This window comes from Rana temporaria, chromosome 13 (genome assembly GCF_905171775.1).
Source record: "Rana temporaria chromosome 13, aRanTem1.1, whole genome shotgun sequence".
Lineage (NCBI taxonomy): Eukaryota > Metazoa > Chordata > Amphibia > Anura > Ranidae > Rana > Rana temporaria.
The window spans coordinates 2,810,893-2,832,393 of record NC_053501.1 but is presented as its reverse complement, the minus strand read 5'-3'; the positions used below and the strand labels follow the sequence as shown (position 1 = coordinate 2,832,393).

The window sequence follows — 21,501 nt, the reverse complement described above, 5'->3', positions numbered from 1 at the left end:
AGCTCCAGGGAAAGGGTGAGTGGATGGGAGCTCCAGGGAAAGGGTGAGTGGACGGGAGCTCCAGGGAAGGGGTGAGTGGATGGAAGCTCCAGGGAAGGGGTGAGATGGGCGGGAGCTCCAGGGAAGGGGTGAGTGGATGGGAGCTCCAGGGAAGGGGTGAGTGGATGGGAGCTCCAGGGAAAGGGTGAGTTGATGGGAGCTCCAGGGAAAGGGTGAGTTGATGGGAGCTCCAGGGAAGGGGTGAGTGGATGTGGACGGGAGCTCCAGGGAAGGGGTGAGGTGGATGGGATTCCAGGGAAGGGGTGAGTGGACGGGAGCTCCAGGGAAGGGGTGAGTGGATGGGAGCTCCAGGGAAGGGGTGAGTTGATGGGAGCTCCAGGGAAAGGGTGAGTGGATGGGAGCTCCAGGGAAGGGGTGAGGTGGATGGGAGCTCCAGGGAAGGGGTGAGGTGGACAGGAGCTCCAGGGAAGGGGTGAGTGGATGGGAGCTCCAGGGACTGGGTGAGTGGATGGAAGCTCCAGGGAAGGGGTGAGTGGATGGGAGCTCCAGGCAAGGGGTGAGTGGATGGGAGCTCCAGGGAAGGGGTGAGGTGGATGGGAGCTCCAGGGAAGGGGTGAGTGGATGGGGGAAGGGGTGAGTGGATGGGAGCTCCAGGGAAGGGGTGAGTGGATGGGGGAAGGGGTGAGTGGATGGGAGCTCCAGGGAAGGGGTGAGTGGATGGGAGCTCCAGGGAAGGGGGAGACGGAGGAGAAGTCTCGGAGGTGAGATGTAGGATGGGAGCTCCAGGGAAGGGGGGAGACGGAGGAGAAGTCTTGGAGGTGAGTGGACGGGAGCTCCAGGGAAGGGGGTGACGGAGGAGAAGTCTCGGAGGTGAGTGGACGGGAGCTCCAGGGAAGGGGGTGACGGAGGAGAAGTCTCGGAGGTGAGATGTAGGATGGGAGCTCCAGGGAAGGGGGGAGACGGAGGAGAAGTCTTGGAGGTGAGTGGATGGGAGCTCCAGGGAAGGGGGGAGACAGAGGAGAAGTCTCGGAGGTGAGTGGACGGGAGCTCCAGGGAAGGGGGTGACGGAGGAGAAGTCTCGGAGGTGAGATGTAGGATGGGAGCTCCAGGGAAGGGGGAGACGGAGGAGAAGTCTTGGAGGTGAGTGGACGGGAGCTCCAGGGAAGGGGGGTGACGGAGGAGAAGTCTCGGAGGTGAGTGGATGGGAGCTCCAGGGAAGGGGGAGACGGAGGAGAAGTCTTGGAGGTGAGATGTAGGATGGGAGCTCCAGGGAAGGGGGGAGACGGAGGAGAAGTCTTGGAGGTGAGATGTAGGATGGGAGCTCCAGGGAAGGGGGTGAGTGGATGGGGAAGGGGTGAGGGGATGGGAGCTCCAGGGAAGGGGGGAGACGGAGGAGAAGTCATGGAGGTGAGTGGACGGGAGCTCCAGGGAAGGGGGGTGACGGAGGAGAAGTCTCGGAGGTGAGATTGCTCTCAGCGGTACAATAAACGCCTCCCTTTGTCAGTGAGCGCCTCGCTGTGCGGAGGATTAGAGCGCGGAGGATTACGGCACGTGAATTCTCTTTCAGGGACCCCATGGAGAGGCGAGGGATGGATTCTGCGGTGGTCTGCGCTCTCTCATTCATCTTATCGCAGGTCCTGGTGTCAGCGACTCGAGGTAAGGGGCTGAATAATAATCTCTATTCATCGTCAGTCCACAGATCACTCATCATCCATCATCGGCCCCGGCTGGTGAACTACAAATCCCAGCAGGCATCTAGTCATAGCATTTGGGTCACCAGCAGTCCTCAGTCCTGCAGCTATACTGGGAACATGCGCTTCTGGTTGCCATGTCAGCATCTGGCTGGCTGTAAACTACAAATTCCAGCATTTGCACTGGCACCCTATGGCCTTAGTACTGGTAGGACTATTCTTATAGTGGTGTGCTTGGTACATAGAACAGGGTTTAGGGGTGCGCTATGTACAGAGTTCCGAGGTGCGCTTGGTACATAGTACAGAGTTTAGGGGTGTGCTATGTGCAGAGTTCCAGGGTGCACTTGGTACACAGTACAGAGTTCCGGGGTGCGGTCGGCACACAGTACAGAGTTTAGGGGTGCGCTATGTGCAGAGTTCTGGGGTGCGCTTGGTACACAGTACAGAGTTTAGGGTGCGCTTTGTGCAGAATGAGTTCCAGCTGAAATGAGCCGATTGGCACCATAAGAACTTGTCAGCGGGAAGGTTAGGTGGGGATTTGATGGGGGTCTCGGGGTTTCCCGGTTATATAATGTTCCGGTGTTCCCGGTTATATAATTTTCCGGTGTTCCCGGTTATATAATTTTCTGGTGTTCCCGGTTATATATTGTTCCGGTGTTCCGGTGATTAGAACCTGGTTAAGGAGTGTGCAGGTGGAACCCGTCTTATTGAACCCTCAGACGTCTCAGGTCTTCTCTTTGGTATTGATGTGGGCGGAGTCATCAATCCAAGATCAATAAATCTCTCCAAGGCCCTCAGAAAGACATTTGTAGATGTCGGAGCGTCTGGGGGAGGGGATTTATAAAGATTTAAGTCAATCATTCCTTGGAAAGGAAAATAATCTACAAGTGGTGGAGATTTCCAGGCACTGATGGGCACAGGTAGGTGACACTGATAAGCACTGGTAGGTGACACTGATGGGCACAGGTAAGGCACCACTGATGGCCACTGATGGGTAGCACTAATGGGCAGCAGTGATGGGGGCACTGATGGCACTGATGGGGGCACTGATGGCACTGATAGGTGACACTGATGGCATTGATAGGTGACACTGATGAGCACTGGTAGGTGACACTGATGGGTGGCACTGTGGGTGGAACTGTGGGCACTGATGGGTGGCACTGTGTGCACTGATAGGTGGCACTGATGGGCCACCTACTACAAAATACACCATGATCTGGAAACGAGACGATCTACCACTAGATACACCATGACCTGGAAATGAGACGATCTACCACTAGATACACCATGATCTGGATACGAGACAATCTACCACTAGATACACCATGACCTGGAAACGAGATGATCTATCACTAGATACACCATGACCTGGAAACGAGACGATCTATCACTAGATACACCATGATCTGGATACGAGACGATCTACCACTAGATACACCATGATCTGGAAATGAGACAATCTACCACTAGATACACCATGATCTGGAAACGAGACAATCTACCACTAGATACACCATGATCTGGAAACGAGATGATCTACCACTAGATACACCATGACCTGGAAATGAGACGATCTACCACTAGATACACCATGACCTGGAAATGAGACGATCTACCACTAGATACACCATGATCTGGATACGAGACGATCTACCACTAGATACACCATGATCTGGATACGAGACGATCTACCACTAGATACACCATGACCTGGAAATGAGACGATCTACCACTAGATACACCATGATCTGGATACGAGACAATCTACCACTAGATACACCATGACCTGGAAACGAGACAATCTACCACTAGATACACCATGATCTGGAAACGAGATGATCTACCACTAGATACACCATGATCTGGAAACAAAGACAATCTACCACTAGATACACCATGATCTGGATACGAGACGATCTACCACTAGATACACCATGACCTGGAAATGAGACGATCTACCACTAGATACACCATGACCTGGAAATGAGACGATCTACCACTAGATACACCATGATCTGGATACGAGACGATCTACCACTAGATACACCATGATCTGGATACGAGACGATCTACCACTAGATACACCATGACCTGGAAATGAGACGATCTACCACTAGATACACCATGATCTGGATACGAGACAATCTACCACTAGATACACCATGACCTGGAAACGAGACGATCTATCACTAGATACACCATGATCTGGAAACGAGACGATCTACCACTAGATACACCATGATCTGGATACGAGACGATCTACCACTAGATACACCATGATCTGGATACGAGACGATCTACCACTAGATACACCATGATCTGGAAATGAGACAATCTACCACTAGATACACCATGACCTGGAAACGAGACGATCTACCACTAGATACACCATGACCTGGAAACGAGACAATCTACCACTAGATACACCATGATCTGGAAACGAGATGATCTACCACTAGATACACCATGATCTGGAAACAAAGACAATCTACCACTAGATACACCATGATCTGGATACGAGACGATCTACCACTAGATACACCATGACCTGGAAATGAGACGATCTACCACTAGATACACCATGACCTGGAAATGAGACGATCTACCACTAGATACACCATGATCTGGATACGAGACAATCTACCACTAGATACACCATGATCTGGATACGAGACAATCTACCACTAGATACACCATGACCTGGAAACGAGACGATCTATCACTAGATACACCATGATCTGGAAACGAGACGATCTACCACTAGATACACCATGATCTGGATACGAGACGATCTACCACTAGATACACCATGATCTGGAAATGAGACAATCTACCACTAGATACACCATGATCTGGAAACAAAGACAATCTACCACTAGATACACCATGATCTGGAAACGAGATGATCTACCACTAGATACACCATGACCTGGAAACGAGACGATCTACCACTAGATACACCATGATCTGGAAACGAGACGATCTACCACTAGATACACCATGATCTGGAAACAAAGACGATCTACCACTAGATACACCATGATCTGGAAACGAGACGATCTACCACTAGATACACCATGATCTGGAAACGAGACGATCTACCACTAGATACACCATGACCTGGAAACAAGACGATCTATCACTAGATACACCATGATCTGGAAACGAGACGATCTACCACTAGATACACCATGATCTGGATACTACTAGATGGACCATGACAAAACATAAGACTAACTACTATAAGATAAACCATGATCTGGATACTACTAGATGGACCATGACCCGGAATACATAAGACTAACTACTATAAGATAAACCATGATCTGGATCAATGAGACCAATTACTACTAGATACACCATGACCATGGGCATCCGCAGGTAAGGGCAAGGGGGGTCAAGTGCCCCCCCCCTGGAATCAGGGCACGGATTGGCACATTAAGCACAGTGGCGTCACTATGGGGTGCGGTCAGCCAGCGGGGGTGACACCATCAAGGTGCTGTCAAGCCCCCTCCATCAGTGTAGTGTGACTGGGGGCCCTTTTCCCTGCTCAGTCCAGCAGAGAACTCGGCGGCGTTGTGACAGGAGAAAGGCGAGCTGTAGGCTGTCAGAGATTTCCCCCGCTCGCCCCCTCTTTCACCTGTCAGGTAGAAGAGACGGCGGCTCTCACCAGGTTCCTTGCCCAGCTTCCTGCTGGCTCAGTTCCTTCCCCATTGGCCATAACTGAGGGCCAATCAAAGGAGACTAGGAGAGGAGAGCATCATGGGACATGTAGTCCCGAAGATTGGCCGCCCCATTTTCCACAGGGAGGAGGCTACAGCTCGATCAAGAGAGAGATTGAGAGACTGCAGGCTGGAAAAAAGCTGAGTGAGTGAGTGCTACAGGACAAAGAAAGAGGCGTGTGCTGGGCGGAAGTCAAAGAGAGAGTCACGCTACCCAGCGCCACTAGAGAGAGAGAGAGAGCCACGCTACCCAGTGCCACCAGAGAGAGAGCCACGCTACCCAGTGCCACCAGAGAGAGAGCCACGCTACCCAGCACCACCAGAGAGAGAGCCAGGCTACCCAGTGCCACCAGAGAGAGAGCCACGCTACCCAGTGCCACCAGAGAGAGAGCCACGCTACCCAGTGCCACCAGAGAGAGAGCCAGGCTACCCAGCGCCACCAGAGAGAGAGCCCACTACCCAGCACCACCAGAGAGAGAGCCACGCTACCCAGTGCCACCAAAGAGAGAGAGCCAGGCTACCCAGTGCCACCAGAGAGAGAGCCACGCTACCCAGTGCCACCAGAGAGAGAGCCACGCTACCCAGAGCCACCAGAGAGAGAGCCACGCTACCCAGCACCACCAGAAAGAGAGCCGCGCTACTCAGCGCTAGAGACATAGCCACGCTACACAGTGCCACCAGAGAGAGAGCCACGCTACCCAGAGCTACCAGAGAGAGCCACGCTACCCAGTGCCACCAGAGAGAGAGCCACGCTACCCAGTGACACCAGAGAGAGAGCCACACTACCCATTGCCACCAGAGAGAGAGCCACGCTACCCAGTGCCACCAGAGAGAAAGCCACGCTACCCAGTGCCAGCAGAGAGAGAAAACCACGCTACCCAGCACAGCAGAGAGCCACGCTACCCATTGCCACCAGAGAGAGAGCCACGCTACCCAGTGCCACCAGAGAGAAAGCCACGCTACCCAGTGCCACCAGAGAGAGAGACATGCTACCCAGTGCCACCAGAGAGAAAACCACACTACCCAGCACCACCAGAGAGAGCCACGCTACCCAGTGCCAGCAGAGAGAGAAAACCACGCTACCCAGCACACCAGAGAGAGAGCCACGCTACCCATTGCCACCAGAGAGAGACACGCTACCCAGTGCCACCAGAGAGAGAGCCACGCTACCCAGTGACACCAGAGAGAGAGCCACGCTACCCATTGCCACCAGAGAAAGAGCCACGCTACCCAGTGCCACCAGAGAGAGAGCCACGCTACCCAGTGCCACCAGAGAGAAAGCCACGCTACCCAGTGCCAGCAGAGAGAAAACCACGCTACCCAGCACCACCAGAGAGAGAGCCACGCTACCCAGTGCCACCAGAGAGAGAGCCTCGCTACCTAGTGCCACCAGAGAGAGAGACATGCTACCCAGCGCCACCAGAGAGAGCCACGCTACCCAGTGCCACCAGAGAAAGAGACATGCTACCCAGTGCCACCAGAGAGAGAGCCACACTACCTAGTGCCACCAGAGAGAGACACACTACCCAGTGCCACCAGAGAGAGAGAGACATGCTACCCAGTGCCACCAGAGAGAGAGCCACGCTACCCAGCACCACCAGAGAGAGAGCCACACTACCCAGTGCCACCAGAGAGAGAGAGACGCGCTACCCAGTGCCATCAGAGAGAGCCGCACTACGCAGTGCCACCAGAGAGAGAGCCACACTACCCAGTGCCACCAGAGAGAGAGACACGCTACCCAGTGCCACCAGAGAGAGAGAGCCACGCTACCCAGTGCCACCAAAGAGAGAGAGCCAGGCTACCCAGTGCCACCAGAGAGAGAGCCACGCTACCCAGTGCCACCAGAGAGAGAGCCACGCTACCCAGAGCCACCAGAGAGAGAGACACGCTACCCAGTGCCACCAGAGAGAAAGCCACGCTACCCAGTGCCACCAGAGAGAGAGCCACGCTACCCAGTGCCACCAGAGAGAGAGCCGCACTACCCAGTGCCACTAGAGAGAGAGCGAGCCACTGCCAGGGTACAGACATGCTACACTACCAGCCGGAGAGATCTCTGCTGTAGATATACCATTACCTGGAGGAGTGAGATCTTCACAGACATATGATGGGACACTACAGATATTGAAGAGTTAATTCCCGACTTCTAGAAGTTACCCTAACACGTGGGACATGCGCCAGCTCTGGGGCTTATGTAGGGCTTACCCACAGAGCTCACCCCGGGGTACGCTTGCCATTTGCCTGTTCTGAACCCCGACATTCCGATTCTCACCGTCTGAAAATTTCACCTCCATTTAGACGTGGAAATGATTTCAGACGTGTCGATTGGTCACCTGTGATTAGTTGGATCCGAGGATTGTAAATGATTGGCAATGGAGATCCTGGTGTAGGGCACATTGGATGAGGATTCGCCCGATCTGGTGAATGAGACCGTGGAGGGGAGGGGAGGGGGGGAGGGGGCGTCTTTTATAAATAACCCCGGTGTGCTCAGTTATCTCGCGGTTTAACCGGCTCTGTATTGCAAACATAATTGGCACTTTGCTCAGCGACACCGAAATCAATTATTTACTCGGCGCTCCGCGCCTGCACACATGGCACTTCATACAAATCGCATTAAATGACGCTCTTATTTATGGGACCCCCGCCGGGCTCCACTAGAAAAATTGAAAATTCATTTCAAATCAAAACCGACATTAAAGGCCACCGAGAGAACCGCGATTACCAATCACTCCGGCGGCGGCGTTCTTCTACGTTTGTTTTGTGATTTCCGTCCGCAAACAATGAAATCTCACAATCATAAAGGGTGTCTTAAAGGGCCGGGACTCAGAATTGTATCCCATCCACAAAATCCTTTCCAAACCGGAATCAGAGGCTGAAGACTGCAGATACACTATATTACCAAAAGTATTGGGACACCGGTCTTGGTCTGTAGGGTTCAATATTGAGTTGGCCCCGCCCTTTTGGCCTGAGAGGGGGAAGGGCTGGTAGTGCTGGTTGGGATTCTGCTCTGCCTTAAGTTATGGCCACTTATCTCTGTGGGGGCGGGGCAGTGGTGGCTGGTGTTCTTTTTTGGGGGGCAGCAAACAACCACCACCCCTCCCGGTTGGCTGGTCAGTTGTTCGGCAGCACCGCCCCCCACCCAGCACCTACCCCATCAGTTGCAGGCGGACGGGGTCTTACGGGCGGCGGGCTCCTACGGGTTGCGGGCTCCTCTGGGCAGGTAGCGTGCTCCTATGGGTGGGTAGCAGGTTGTGGGCTCCTATGGTGGCGGGCAGTGGCCAGGTTGCGGGCTTCTATGGGCGGCGGGCAGTGGCCGGGTTGTGGGCTCCTATAGGCAGTGGGCAGCGGCCAGGTTGCAGGCTTCTATGGGCGGGTTGCGGGCTCCTATGGGCGGCGGGCAGTGGCCGAGTTGTGGGCTCCTATAGGCGGTGGGCAGCGGCCAGGTTGCAGGCTTCTATGGGCGGGTTGCGGGCTCCTATGGGCGGCGGGCAGTGGCCGGGTTGTGGGCTCCTATAGGCGGCGGGCAGCAGCCGGGCTGAGGGCTTCTATGGGCGGGTTGCGGGCTCATATGGGCCGCGGGCAGTGGCCGGGTTGCCGACTCCTATGGGCGGGTTGTGGGCTCCTATGGGCGGCGGGCAGTGGCCGGGTTGTGGGCTCCTATGGGTGGGTTGCGGGCTCCTATGGGCGGCGGGCAGTGGCCGGGTTGTGGGCTCCTATAGGCAGTGGGCAGCGGCCAGGTTGCAGGCTTCTATGGGCGGGTTGCGGGCTCCTATGGGCGGCGGGCAGTGGCCGGGTTGTGGGCTCCTATAGGCGGCGGGCAGCAGCCGGGTTGAGGGCTTCTATGGGCGGGTTGCGGGCTCATATGGGCCGCGGGCAGTGGCCGGGTTGCCGACTCCTATGGGCGGGTTGTGGGCTCCTATGGGCGGCGGGCAGTGGCCGGGTTGTGGGCTCCTATGGGTGGGTTGCGGGCTCCTATGGGCGGCGGGCAGTGGCCGGGTTGTGGGCTCCTATAGGCAGTGGGCAGCGGCCAGGTTGCAGGCTTCTATGGGCGGGTTGCGGGCTCCTATGGGCGGCGGGCAGTGGCCGGGTTGTGGGCTCCTATAGGCGGTGGGCAGCGGCCAGGTTGCAGGCTTCTATGGGCGGGTTGCGGGCTCCTATGGGCGGCGGGCAGTGGCCGGGTTGTGGGCTCCTATAGGCGGCGGGCAGCAGCCGGGTTGAGGGCTTCTATGGGCGGGTTGCGGGCTCATATGGGCCGCGGGCAGTGGCCGGGTTGCCGACTCCTATGGGCGGGTTGTGGGCTCCTATGGGCGGCGGGCAGTGGCCGGGTTGTGGGCTCCTATAGGCGGTGGGCAGCGGCCGGGTTGCAGGCTTCTATGGGCGGGTTGCGAGCTCCTATGGGCGGTGGGCAGCAGCCGGGTTGAGGGCTTCTATGGGCGGGTTGCGGGCTCCTATGGGCCGCGGGCAGTGGCCGGGTTGCCGACTCCTATGGGCGGGTTGTGGGCTCCTATGGGTGGCGGGCAGTGGCCGGGTAGCAGGCTCCTATGGGCAGGTAGCAGGCTCCTATGGGCAGGTAGCGAGCTCCTATGGGCGGTTTGCGGGCTCCTATGGGCAGATAGTGGGCTCCTATTGGCAGCAGGGAGTGGCCAGGTTGTGGGCTCCTATGGTCGGTTTGCGGGCTACTATGGGCAGGTTGCAGGCTTCTATGGGCGGGTTGCGGGCTCCTATGGAAGGCGGGCTCCTATGGACGGGTTGTGGGCTCCTATGGGCGATGGGCAGCGGCTCCAGTATCCTCTCTGTAGCACAGCGTGCGGCTCCTCCCTCCTCCTCCTAGGCGTCCAATAGGATTGGTTGTCCTTTCAGCCAATTGGGTGACCGGTATCAAAACCAACTGGAATATTGATTTGCTGTTGTAATAACACACCCGGGTGGGATCGGAGCAAACTCTCTGGGACCCGAGCTCACCCTAAATGGAAGCCTATTAGAGACTCTGGCTCTAATCAGTGATTCAAAAAAACACCCCCGCATTCAAATCCATACGCCGGTGTCCTGAAAGTGGCCGGACGCATAGATAGGGAGGTGGTGATGGACAGGGTGGGCGGCGCCCGTGCACCATTAATGAACGGGCTGCCCCATGGGCAAGGTAGGTACACCCCTAAAAGTTGACCACCCCGAGCCAAGACACAAAACACAGGAATAGATTTTTTATCACCTATCCCCCAACAGGAAATAAGAGGAAATCTCTCCAAAGTGAGGAGAACCCACTCCCGGGATCAGTGTCTTCTGGTGACAGTTTCCCGCACTTCTCGTCCTACAAGGAATGACTCCCTTGTGTGGTAGAACGTCCGTCACCCCGGAGGAGGGAGAAGTGCGGAGAGTGGAGGGTGATGGACGGAATCTTCTCATTAATATGTACAGTATGTATTCCCCTGCAGAGTCCGCGTCTCCTTCCCCGCAGAGTCTCCTCGCCGCCTCCATCTTCGCACAGCTGAAAGGCTCTTCTCCTAATTAATCCGCAACTTCTCTTCCCGGGAATCGATATTCTCACCATAGAGAGCTCTTCTATTCCTCCTTTATTCCTGTTATTTTCACCTGAGGATCCCGCCAGTGACACGCTTCGTGTCCTATGGGTGACAACTGTACTGTATCTATGGGGGGGGGGGGGGCATGAGCACCCCTCCCCCCCCCCGGCTGGACTCCTAACATATCGGAAACCGTCTATAGAAACGCGACTATTACAGGCTACAAACCAACAAATGCATTATTTTATGTATAAAAATTTACATTTTATTTGTACAAAAGTAATTAAAAGACCTTGGGCTGGATTCAGGTAGATTTGCGCTTTTTTTTTTACGGAGGCGCAGGGCAAAGTTTTTGCCCTGCGCCCCCGCAAATTTACTGCGCTGCCCTTGATTCACGGGCGTAAGCGCGCGCAATTTAAATGATCCCGTAGGGGGCGGGAATCATTTAAATTAGGCGCGTTCCCGTGCCGATCGTAGAGCGCATGCTCCGTCAGGAAACTTTCCCGACGTGCATTGCGACAAATGACGTCGCAAGGACGTCATTTGCTTCAAAGTGAACGTAAATGGCGTCCAGCGCCATTCACAAATCACTTACGCAAACTACGTAAATTTGAAATTTCACGACGCGGGAACGACGGGTATACTTAACATTGGCTGCCCCCCTGCAGGGGCAGCCTTACGCGAAAAACGCCGCACGGAAACGACGTAAACTGCGTACGCAGGGCTCGCGCAACGTTGTGAATCGGTGTTAGTATGCAATTTGCATACTATAAGCTGAGCACAACGGGAACGCCACCTAGCGGCCATCGCAAGAATGCAGCCTAAGATATGCGGGCATAAGAGCCTTATGCCGCGCATATCTTAGGCTGCAGTCGGCGTAACGAGGTTCCTGAATCAGGAGCATTCGTTACGCCGGGGCAAGTAAGCAATTGCGCTGTGTAACTATGGTTACACAAGCGCAATTGCTTCTTGAATCCGGGCCCTTATAGATAGAAATGCGGCTCTCGGTATACACAATATTACCAAAAGTATTAGGACGCCGGCCTTTACACGCACATGACCTTCAATGGCATCCCAGTCTTAGCCCGGAGGGTTCAATATTGAGTTGGCTCCGCCCTTTGCAGCTATAACAGCTTCACCTCTTCTGGGAAGGCCGTCCACAAGTTTTAGGGGTGTGTCTATGGGAAGGCGGTCCACAAGGTTTAGGGGTGTGTCTATGGGAAGGCGGTCCACAAGGTTTAGAGGTGTGTCTATGGGAAGGCGGTCCACAAGGTTTAGGAGGGTGTCTATTAGAAGGCTGTCCACAAGGTTTAGCAGGGTGTCTATGGGAAAGGCCGTCCACAAGGTTTAGGGGTGTGTCTATGGGAAAGGCCGTCCACAAGGTTTAGGGGTGTGTCTATGGGAAAGGCCGCCTACAAGGTTTAGGGGTGTGTCTATGGGAAGGCGGTCCACAAGGTTTAGGAGGGTGTCTATGGGAATGTTTGACCATTCTTCCAGATGAACATTTGTGAGGTCAGGCGCTGATGTTGGACGAAAAGGTCTGGCTGCTCGCAGTCTCCTCTCTAAGGTGTTCTATCAGGTTGAGGTCAGGACTCTGTGCAGGCCAGTCACGTTCCTCCACCCCAAACTCGTTCATCCATGTCTTTATTGACCTTGCTTTGTGCACTGGTCCAAATCATTTGGGTGCAGTGTAAGCTGGTTGTTAAGGGGCGGGGTCGGGAAGCCAGCCGCGACGTCCTTAACAACCGATGAGTCGTCAGCTGTCAATGGGTTTCCCCGCTGACAGCTGAAAAATCAAAGTGCTGGTTAAAAAATAAAGAAAAAAACAGTGTGGGGTCCCCTCCCCCAGTCTATACCAGGTTCTCTGGGATTTGGAGGGGAACCCCGCACCAAACTGTAAAAAAAAAAATGGCGTGAGGTCCCCCCAAAATCTATACCAGACGCTTTTGAGGCATGCAGCCTGGCAGGTCAGGAAAGGGGGGGGGCGAGCGAGCACCCCACCCCCAAACTATACCAAGCCACATGCCCTCAACATGCTCTGCACCCCCAACCCAAAGTACCTTGTACCCATGTTGATGGAGACAAGGGCCTCTTCCTGACAACCCTGCACTGTGGTTGTTTTTTTTTTTTCATTAGCCGGGAGTCGGCAATTGTAACTGCAAGTTCATTTAAATGAGATTCGACTCCTTTTTGGTTTCTTTACAAATGCCAGATTTGCTGCAGCAGGTTCTATACGGGGTACAGATGCGCCACTTTACAGACAGACTAAGGGGACCCCCCAGGCACGATATTTAAAGGAATTTTTCAATTTTATTGTTGCACTTTAAGCGTCATTAAAATCACTGCTCCTGAAAAAAAACGTGTGTTTTTTTTTATTATTAATACATGTCCCTTAGGGCAGTACCCAGACCCCCCATACCCCTTTTATGGCCAATCACTTGCATACAAGCCTTCAAAATAGGTATTTTTTTTTACTGTTTCGTTCCCATAGACTTCAATGGGGTTCTCTGTTCGGGTTAGAACATTTCCCCTGTTCGGGAGTTCTGCTGCGAACTGAACAGGGGGGGACGGGGGCGGTCTGCCTATCCTTACACATGGTAAAGTGGTTCTAAAGTCTAAGGCCCAGATTCACAGAGAGCGGGCGCACATTACGCCGCTGTAGTGCAAACAATGTACGCTACGCCAACGCAGCGCAGAGAGGCAAGCATGGAATTCTCCAAGCCAGTGCCCCCAAGCTGGGTTGCGAAGGCGTACGCCAGCGTAGGTGGAAGTGGGTGTGAGCCATGCAAATGAGGCATGACCCAATGCAAATGATGGGCCGAGCGCCAGACAGATACGTATCACAAACTACGCATGCGCCGAGACGTGGACGCACCCCCCTGCGCATGCTCACAACCACGTCGGAATAACTGCCTAAACTATGCCGGATCACTGCATACGGCGTGAACGTAACCTACGCCCAGCCAGACACGTCCAACATAAAATACGCCGGCTTGTGTTCCCTGGTGCAGACCTTTGTATGTCTGCTGCTGGGTTACACCTCCTTTATGGGGAATAACTTTACGCCGGACGTACAACTTACGTGCACTGCGTCGGGCGCACGTATGTTCGTGAATCGCTGTATTTCACTCATTTGCATATTTGAATGGCTAATCAATGGGAGCGCCACCATGCGTCCAGTCAAAATGTGCGCCCACCCTACACCGGCTTAGGCAAGTTACGTCGGCGGGATGAAGCCTGTTTTTAGGCGCATCTTAGTTTGTGGGTCCGGCGCACAGATACGACGGTGCACATTTGCACTTACGTTGGCGTATCTTGTTATACGTCAGCGTAAGTGCTTTGTGAATCTGGGCCTGAATGTTTTTTACCTTATATTCTCTGCATTAAGGTAAATACTACCCCACTACATATTCTACCCTTGCCCCATCCCTGACTCCTTCACGGCTCCAGCGCTGTCCCAGCTCCGGCATAGGGTGACCACGTGTCCCAGATTGCCAAGGACAGTCCCGCAATTGGCAGGTCTGTCCCAGGTTCTTCATTCCGGGACAATACAGGGTCCCGGAATGAAGCTGACCCCGCCATAGCGCTGGCACTTGGTCCGCCCAGGGGCGGACTGACAACTCATGGGGCCCCCGGGCAATAGAAGATTATGGGGCCCCTGGGCTTACAGATGGCCACCACGCCAGGAGGCAGTGCAGAGGCGGGGCAGCTAAAATCTCAGGATTTTCATATCAAAAGCATGTCGGTTTCAGACATATCAGGGACAGATGTAAAAAAAAAAACAGATTTGTACATACTGTCCCTGGTTTTACTGAGCCAGGCAACCCTAATGGGGCCCCCTAGTGGTATGGGGCCCTCGGGCAGTGCCCAAGTGCCTCAATGGTCAGTCCGCCCCTGGGTCGGCCTCCACCATCACCTGAGAGACTCTTCTACTGGCCATGCCACTGGTTGCTAGAGCCGCCTGGCGTCTAACAACCGGTGACGTCACGGCCGCGACTCCCTGCATTCAAAGCGGAGGAGGAGTTAACTTCCTGCTCCTCCGAACCTAGTGCTCTCCACACGGCTGTCTCTGCCAACACCACGGGTGTCCACTCCACCCACCTCCTCTATCATCTCTGGGCCGGCTCTGCCTCCACCACAGACTCTGGCACCCACCCACCTCCTCTATCATCTCTGGGCCGGCTCCACCTCCACCACAGACTCTGGCACCCACCCACCTCCTCTATCATCTCTGGGCCGGCTCCGCCTCCACCACAGACTGTGGCACCCACCCACTTCCTCTATCATCTCTGGGCCGGCTCCACCTCCACCACAGACTCTGGCACCCACCCACCTCCTCTATCATCTCTGGGCCGGCTCTGCCTCCACCACAGACTCTGGCACCCACCCACCTCCTCTATCATCTCTGGGCCGGCTCTGCCTCCACCACAGACTCTGGCACCCACCCACCTCCTCTATCATCTCTGGGCCGGCTCTGCCTCCACCACAGACTCTGGCACCCACCCACCTCCTCTATCATCTCTGGGCCGGCTCTGCCTCCACCACAGACTCTGGCACCCACCCACCTCCTCTATCATCTCTTCCATCCCCCAACCTAACACCACCCCCCCCCCCCCCCCAAAGGTTGGGGACCTCTGCTTTAAAACTTTCGTCGGTGAGAGTTTTGAAATCAGATTTTTTGGGGAAGGGTGGGGGGTCCCTGAATGGCAGTTTGGAAATGTGGTCACCCTACTCCGGCACCCCCTCTTCTACTTCTGCTGTCCATCAACTCCTGTGAGGAGGGTGTGGAGGGCCCCCGTATTATATATGGACTGCAAAGTGTCCCTGCACACTTCCCACCATTGTCCAGAGGGAGGAAATAAATGAGATCTCCTCTCCAGGACATTAGAAGGGATTTAGGGAGCTTATAATCCTGCGATCCGCACAGGCGCACTCATTCCGATCACTTCTCCATCCACTCAAATCACATGATCAGCCCCAATGCTGTACCAAACCACAACAGAATGTCCCAGGGTTGCCATGGTTACTTGGAAACAGGACCAAGTACCAGATTTTTTTTGGGCAGACAGAAATAGCATGGGAACTATTTACATGAAATGATTAAACTGTGATAGGATATTGTATTGTATTATTACTGGGTATATATTATATCGTATTATTACAGGGTATATATTATATCGTATTATTACAGGATATATATTATATCGTATTATTGCAGGATATATATTATATCGTATTATTGCAGGATATATATTATATCGTATTATTGCAGGATATATATTATATTGTATTATTGCAGGATATATATTATATCGTATTATTGCAGGATATATATTATATCGTATTATTACACGATATATATTATATCGTATTATTGCAGGATATATATTATATCGTATTATTGCAGGATATATATTATATCGTATTATTACACGATATATATTATATCGTGTTATTACAGAATATATATTAGACATGCGTACTGCCGAAAAATTCATCGTTTTTTGTTTTTGTTTAATTTTTTTTATTAATTTTTTTGGGTCATTTGTTATGATCGCAGTTCATGAATTTGTAAATTTGAAAATTCGAAAAATCTGAAAATTTTAAAGAATAACTAACTGATAATAACCTACTCAATTTTAGGTATGTAGAGAGTCAGCCGGGTGGGCTGTTGAAGAGTCAGTTGGGTAGACTGACGTAGAGAGTCAGCCGGGTGGGCTGTTGAAGAGTCAGTTGGGTAGACTGATGTAGAGAGTCAGTCGGGTGGGCTGTTGAAGAGTCAGTTGGGTAGACTGATGTAGAGAGTCAGCCGGGTGGGCTGTTGAAGAGTCAGTTGGGTAGACTGACGTAGAGAGTCAGCCGGGTGGGCTTTTGAAGAGTCAGTTGGGTAGACTGACGTAGAGAGTCAGCCGGGTGGGCTGTTGAAGAGTCAGTTGGGTAGACTGATGTAGAGAGTCAGCCGGGTGGGCTGTTGAAGAGTCAGTTAGGTAGACTCACGTAGAGAGTCAGCCGGGTGGGCTGTTGAAGAGTCAGTTGGGTAGACTGACGTAGAGAGTCAGCCGGGTGGGCTGTTGAAGAGTCAGTTGGGTAGACTGATGTAGAGAGTCAGCCGGGTGGGCTGTTGAAGAGTCAGTTGGGTAGACTGACGTAGAGAATCAGCCGGGTGGGCTGTTGAAGAGTCAGTTGGGTAGACTGATGTAGAGAGTCAGCCGGTCGGGCTGTTGAAGAGTCAGTTGGGTAGACTGACGTAGAGAGTCAGTCGGGTGGGCTGTTGAAGAGTCAGTTGGGTAGACTGATGTAGAGAGTCAGCCGGGTGGGCTGTTGAAGAGTCAGTTGGGTAGACTGACGTAGAGAGTCAGCCGGGTGGGCTTTTGAAGAGTCAGTTGGGTAGACTGACGTAGAGAGTCAGCCGGGTGGGCTGTTGAAGAGTCAGTTGGGTAGACTGATGTAGAGAGTCAGCCGGGTGGGATGTTGAAGAGTCAGTTGGGTAGACTGATGTAGAGAGTCAGCCGGGTGGGCTGTTGAAGAGTCAGTTAGGTAGACTCACGTAGAGAGTCAGCCGGGTGGGCTGTTGAAGAGTCAGTTGGGTAGACTGATGTAGAGAGTCAGCCGGGTGGGCTGTTGAAGAGTCCGTTGGGTAGACTGATGTAGAGAGTCAGCCGGGTGGGCTGTTGAAGAGTCAGTTGGGTAGACTGACGTAGAGAGTCAGCCGGGTGGGCTGTTGAAGAGTCAGTTGGGTAGACTGATGTAGAGAGTCAGCCGGGAGGGCTGTTGAAGAGTCAGTTGGGTAGACTGATGTAGAGAGTCAGCCGGGTGGGCTGTTGAAGAGTCAGTTAGGTAGACTCACGTAGAGAGTCAGCCGGGTGGGCTGTTGAAGAGTCAGTTGGGTAGACTGACGTAGAGAGTCAGCCGGGTGGGCTGTTGAAGAGTCAGTTGGGTAGACTGATGTAGAGAGTCAGCCGGGTGGGCTGTTGAAGAGTCAGTTGGGTAGACTGACGTAGAGAGTCAGCCGGGTGGGCTGTTGAAGAGTCAGTTGGGTAGACTGACGTAGAGAGTCAGCCGGGTGGGCTGTTGAAGAGTCAGTTGGGTAGACTGACGTAGAGAGTCAGCCGGGTGGGCTGTTGAAGAGTCAGTTGGGTAGACTGATGTAGAGAATCAGCCGGGTGGGATGTTGAAGAGTCAGTTGGGTAGACTGATGTAGAGAGTCAGCCGGGTGGGCTGTTGAAGAGTCAGTTAGGTAGACTCACGTAGAGAGTCAGCCGGGTGGGCTGTTGAAGAGTCAGTTGGGTAGACTGACGTAGAGAGTCAGCCGGGTGGGCTGTTGAAGAGTCAGTTGGGTAGACTGATGTAGAGAGTCAGCCGGGTGGGCTGTTGAAGAGTCAGTTGGGTAGACTGACGTAGAGAGTCAGCCGGGTGGGCTGTTGAAGAGTCAGTTGGGTAGACTGACGTAGAGAGTCAGCCGGGTGGGCTGTTGAAGAGTCAGGTGGGTAGACTGATGTAGAGAGTCAGCCGAGTGGGCTGTTGAAGAGTCAGTTGGGTAGACTGACGTAGAGAGTCAGCCGGGTGGGCTGTTGAAGAGTCAGTTGGGTAGACTGACGTAGGGAGTCAGCCGGGTGGGCTGTTGAAGAGTCAGTTGGGTAGACTGATGTAGAGAGTCAGCCGGGTGGACTGTTGAAGAGTCAGTTGGGTAGACTGACGTAGAGAGTCAGCCGGGTGGGCTGTTGAAGAGTCAGTTGGGTAGACTGATGTAGAGAGTCAGCTGGGTGGGCTGTTGAAGAGTCAGTTGGGTAGACTGATGTAGAGAGTCAGCCGGGTGGGCTGTTGAAGAGTCAGTTGGGTAGACTGACGTAGAGAGTCAGCCGGGTGGGCCGTTGAAGAGTCAGTTGGGTAGACTGACGTAGAGAGTCAGCCGGGTGGGCTGTTGAAGAGTCAGTTGGGTAGACTGACGTAGAGAGTCAGCCGGGTGGGCTGTTGAAGAGTCAGTTGGGTAGACTGATGTAGAGAGTCAGCCGGGTGGGCTGTTGAAGAGTCAGTTGGGTAGACTGATGTAGAGAGTCAGCCGGGTGGGCTGTTGAAGAGTCAGTTGGGTATACTGATGTAGAGAGTCAGCTGGGTGGGCTGTTGAAGAGTCAGTTGGGTAGACTGACGCAGAGAGTCAGCCGAGTGGGCTGTTGAAGAGTCAGTTGGGTAGACTGACGTAGAGAGTCAGCCGGGTGGGCTGTTGAAGAGTCAGTTGGGTAGACTGATGTAGAGAGTCAGCCGGGTGGACTGTTGAAGAGTCAGTTGGGTAGACTGACGTAGAGAGTCAGCCGGGTGAGATGTTGAAGAGTCAGTTGGGTAGACTGATGTAGAGAGTCAGCCGGGTGGACTGTTGAAGAGTCAGTTGGGTAGACTGACGTAGAGAGTCAGCCGGGTGGGCTGTTAAAGAGTCAGTTGGGTAGACTGATGTAGAGAGTCAGCCGGGTGGGCTGTTGAAGAGTCAGTTGGGTAGACTGATGTAGAGAGTCAGCCGGGTGGACTGTTGAAGAGTCAGTTGGGTAGACTGATGTAGAGAGTCAGCCGGGTGGGCTGTTGAAGAGTCAGTTGGGTAGACTGATGTAGAGAGTCAGTCGGTTGGGCTGTTGAAGAGTCAGTTGGGTAGACTGATGTAGAGAGTCAGCCGGGTGGGCTGTTGAAGAGTCAGTTGGGTAGACTGATGTAGAGAGTCAGCCGGGTGGGCTGTTGAAGAGTCAGTTGGGTAGACTGACGTAGAGAATCAGCCGGGTGGGCTGTTGAAGAGTCAGTTGGGTAGACTGATGTAGAGAGTCAGCCGGTCGGGCTGTTGAAGAGTCAGTTGGGTAGACTGACGTAGAGAATCAGCCGGGTGGGCTGTTGAAGAGTCAGTTGGGTAGACTGATGTAGAGAGTCAGCCGGGTGGGCTGTTGAAGAGTCAGTTTGGTAGACTGATGTAGAGAGTCAGCCGGGTGGGCTGTTGAAGAGTCAGTTGGGTAGACTGACGTAAAGAGTCAGCCGGGTGGGCTGTTGAAGAGTCAGTTGGGTAGACTGATGTAGAGAGTCAGCCGGTCGGGCTGTTGAAGAGTCAGTTGGGTAGACTGACGTAGAGAATCAGCCGGGTGGGCTGTTGAAGAGTCAGTTGGGTAGACTGATGTAGAGAGTCAGCCGGGTGGGCTGTTGAAGAGTCAGTTGGGTAGACTGACGTAAAGAGTCAGCCGGGTGGGCTGTTGAAGAGTCAGTTGGGTAGACTGATGTAGAGAGTCAGCCGGGTGGGCTGGAGAAGAAGCAGCCAGGAGGGCTGGTGAAAAGGCAGCCACAGCCAGGTGGGCTAGCATTGCCTGAAGAAGTTAAGCTGCACATAGGGAGTTGTCCCTGAATTTTCTTGTTGCAGTCAAGTGGGCATCCCATAACCTCCCAACCCCCATCCAAGGTGTCAAACACCCTAATAAAACAAGAAAAGCAAAACCGTTTTCTGGCTTTGTGTGAAGATTCGATGTGCCTGGCTGTGCAGGAGTGGGGGATCCCTGTTATCTGCAGCTCCTACATGGGGTGTTCTACATTGGGTTTAGGTATCTATTAGGTTCAGTGGTCTGCTCAGCTGAATCCAACATCAATTTTTAATAAATTAATTTCTACATCTCTGCTTGTAAAAATCTCCAGAATGAACTCCATAGAAGGTAGAAATTCCCTATAAAGTAGAACCCCGGGCACAAAAACTTTCACTGAAATCTATTTCTCGATAGCTACAACAGCAGCAGAGCTGTGGGAGGGACCTAGCAGGCTCCACCCGCTGCAGGCTGCCAGCAAAAAACGACAGAAGGGGGGCAGAGACAGCACCAGTTCCCCTGCACAAGGAGAGACAGCAGAGCTGTGGGAGGGACCTAGCAGGCTCCACCCACTGCAGGCTGCCAGCAAAAAACGACAGAAGGAGGGCGGAGACAAAACCAGTTCCCCTGCACAAGGAGAGACAGCAGAGCTATGGGAGGGGCCCAGAAAACTCCACCCACTACAGGAGGGGGCAGAGACAAGACCAGTCCCCCTGCACAAGGAGAGACAGCAGAGCTATGGGAGGGGTCCAGCAAACTCCACCCACTACAGGAGGGGGCGGAGATAAGACCATTCCTCCTGCACAAGGAGAGACAGCAGAGCTATGGGAGGGGCCCAGAAAACTCCACCCACTACAGGAGGGGGCAGAGACAAGACCAGTCCCCTGCTCAAGGAGAGACAGCAGCGCTACGGGAAGGGGCCCAGCAAACTCCACCCACTACAGGAGAGGGGCGGAGATAAGACCATTCCTCCTGCACAAGGAGAGACAGCAGAGCTATGGGAGGGGCCCAGAAAACTCCACCCACTACAGGAGAGGGGCGAAGATAAGACCTTTCCTCCTGCACTTTCACTGAAATCTATTTCTCGATAGCTACAACAGCAGCAGAGCTGTGGGAGGGACCTAGCAGGCTCCACCCACTGCAGGCTGCCAGTAAAAAATTACAGAAGGGGGGCAGAGACAGCACCAGTTCCCCTGCACAAGGAGAGACAGCAGAGCTATGGGAAAGGGCCCAGCAAACTCCACCCACTACA

At 53.7% G+C, this 21,501-nt stretch overlaps 1 protein-coding gene across 1 annotated transcript in view; it reads left to right on the top strand.

The window, feature by feature from the left end:
* The window catches only part of DLK1 (delta like non-canonical Notch ligand 1), a 45,301-nt gene that overhangs the window by 4,795 nt on the left and 19,005 nt on the right, over positions 1-21,501 (top strand). The window contains exon 2 of the mRNA XM_040332394.1: positions 1,568-1,656. Coding sequence (XP_040188328.1) covers positions 1,575-1,656 — 82 coding nt within the window. The 5' untranslated portion in view covers positions 1,568-1,574. The remainder of the gene's footprint in view (positions 1-1,567; positions 1,657-21,501) is intronic.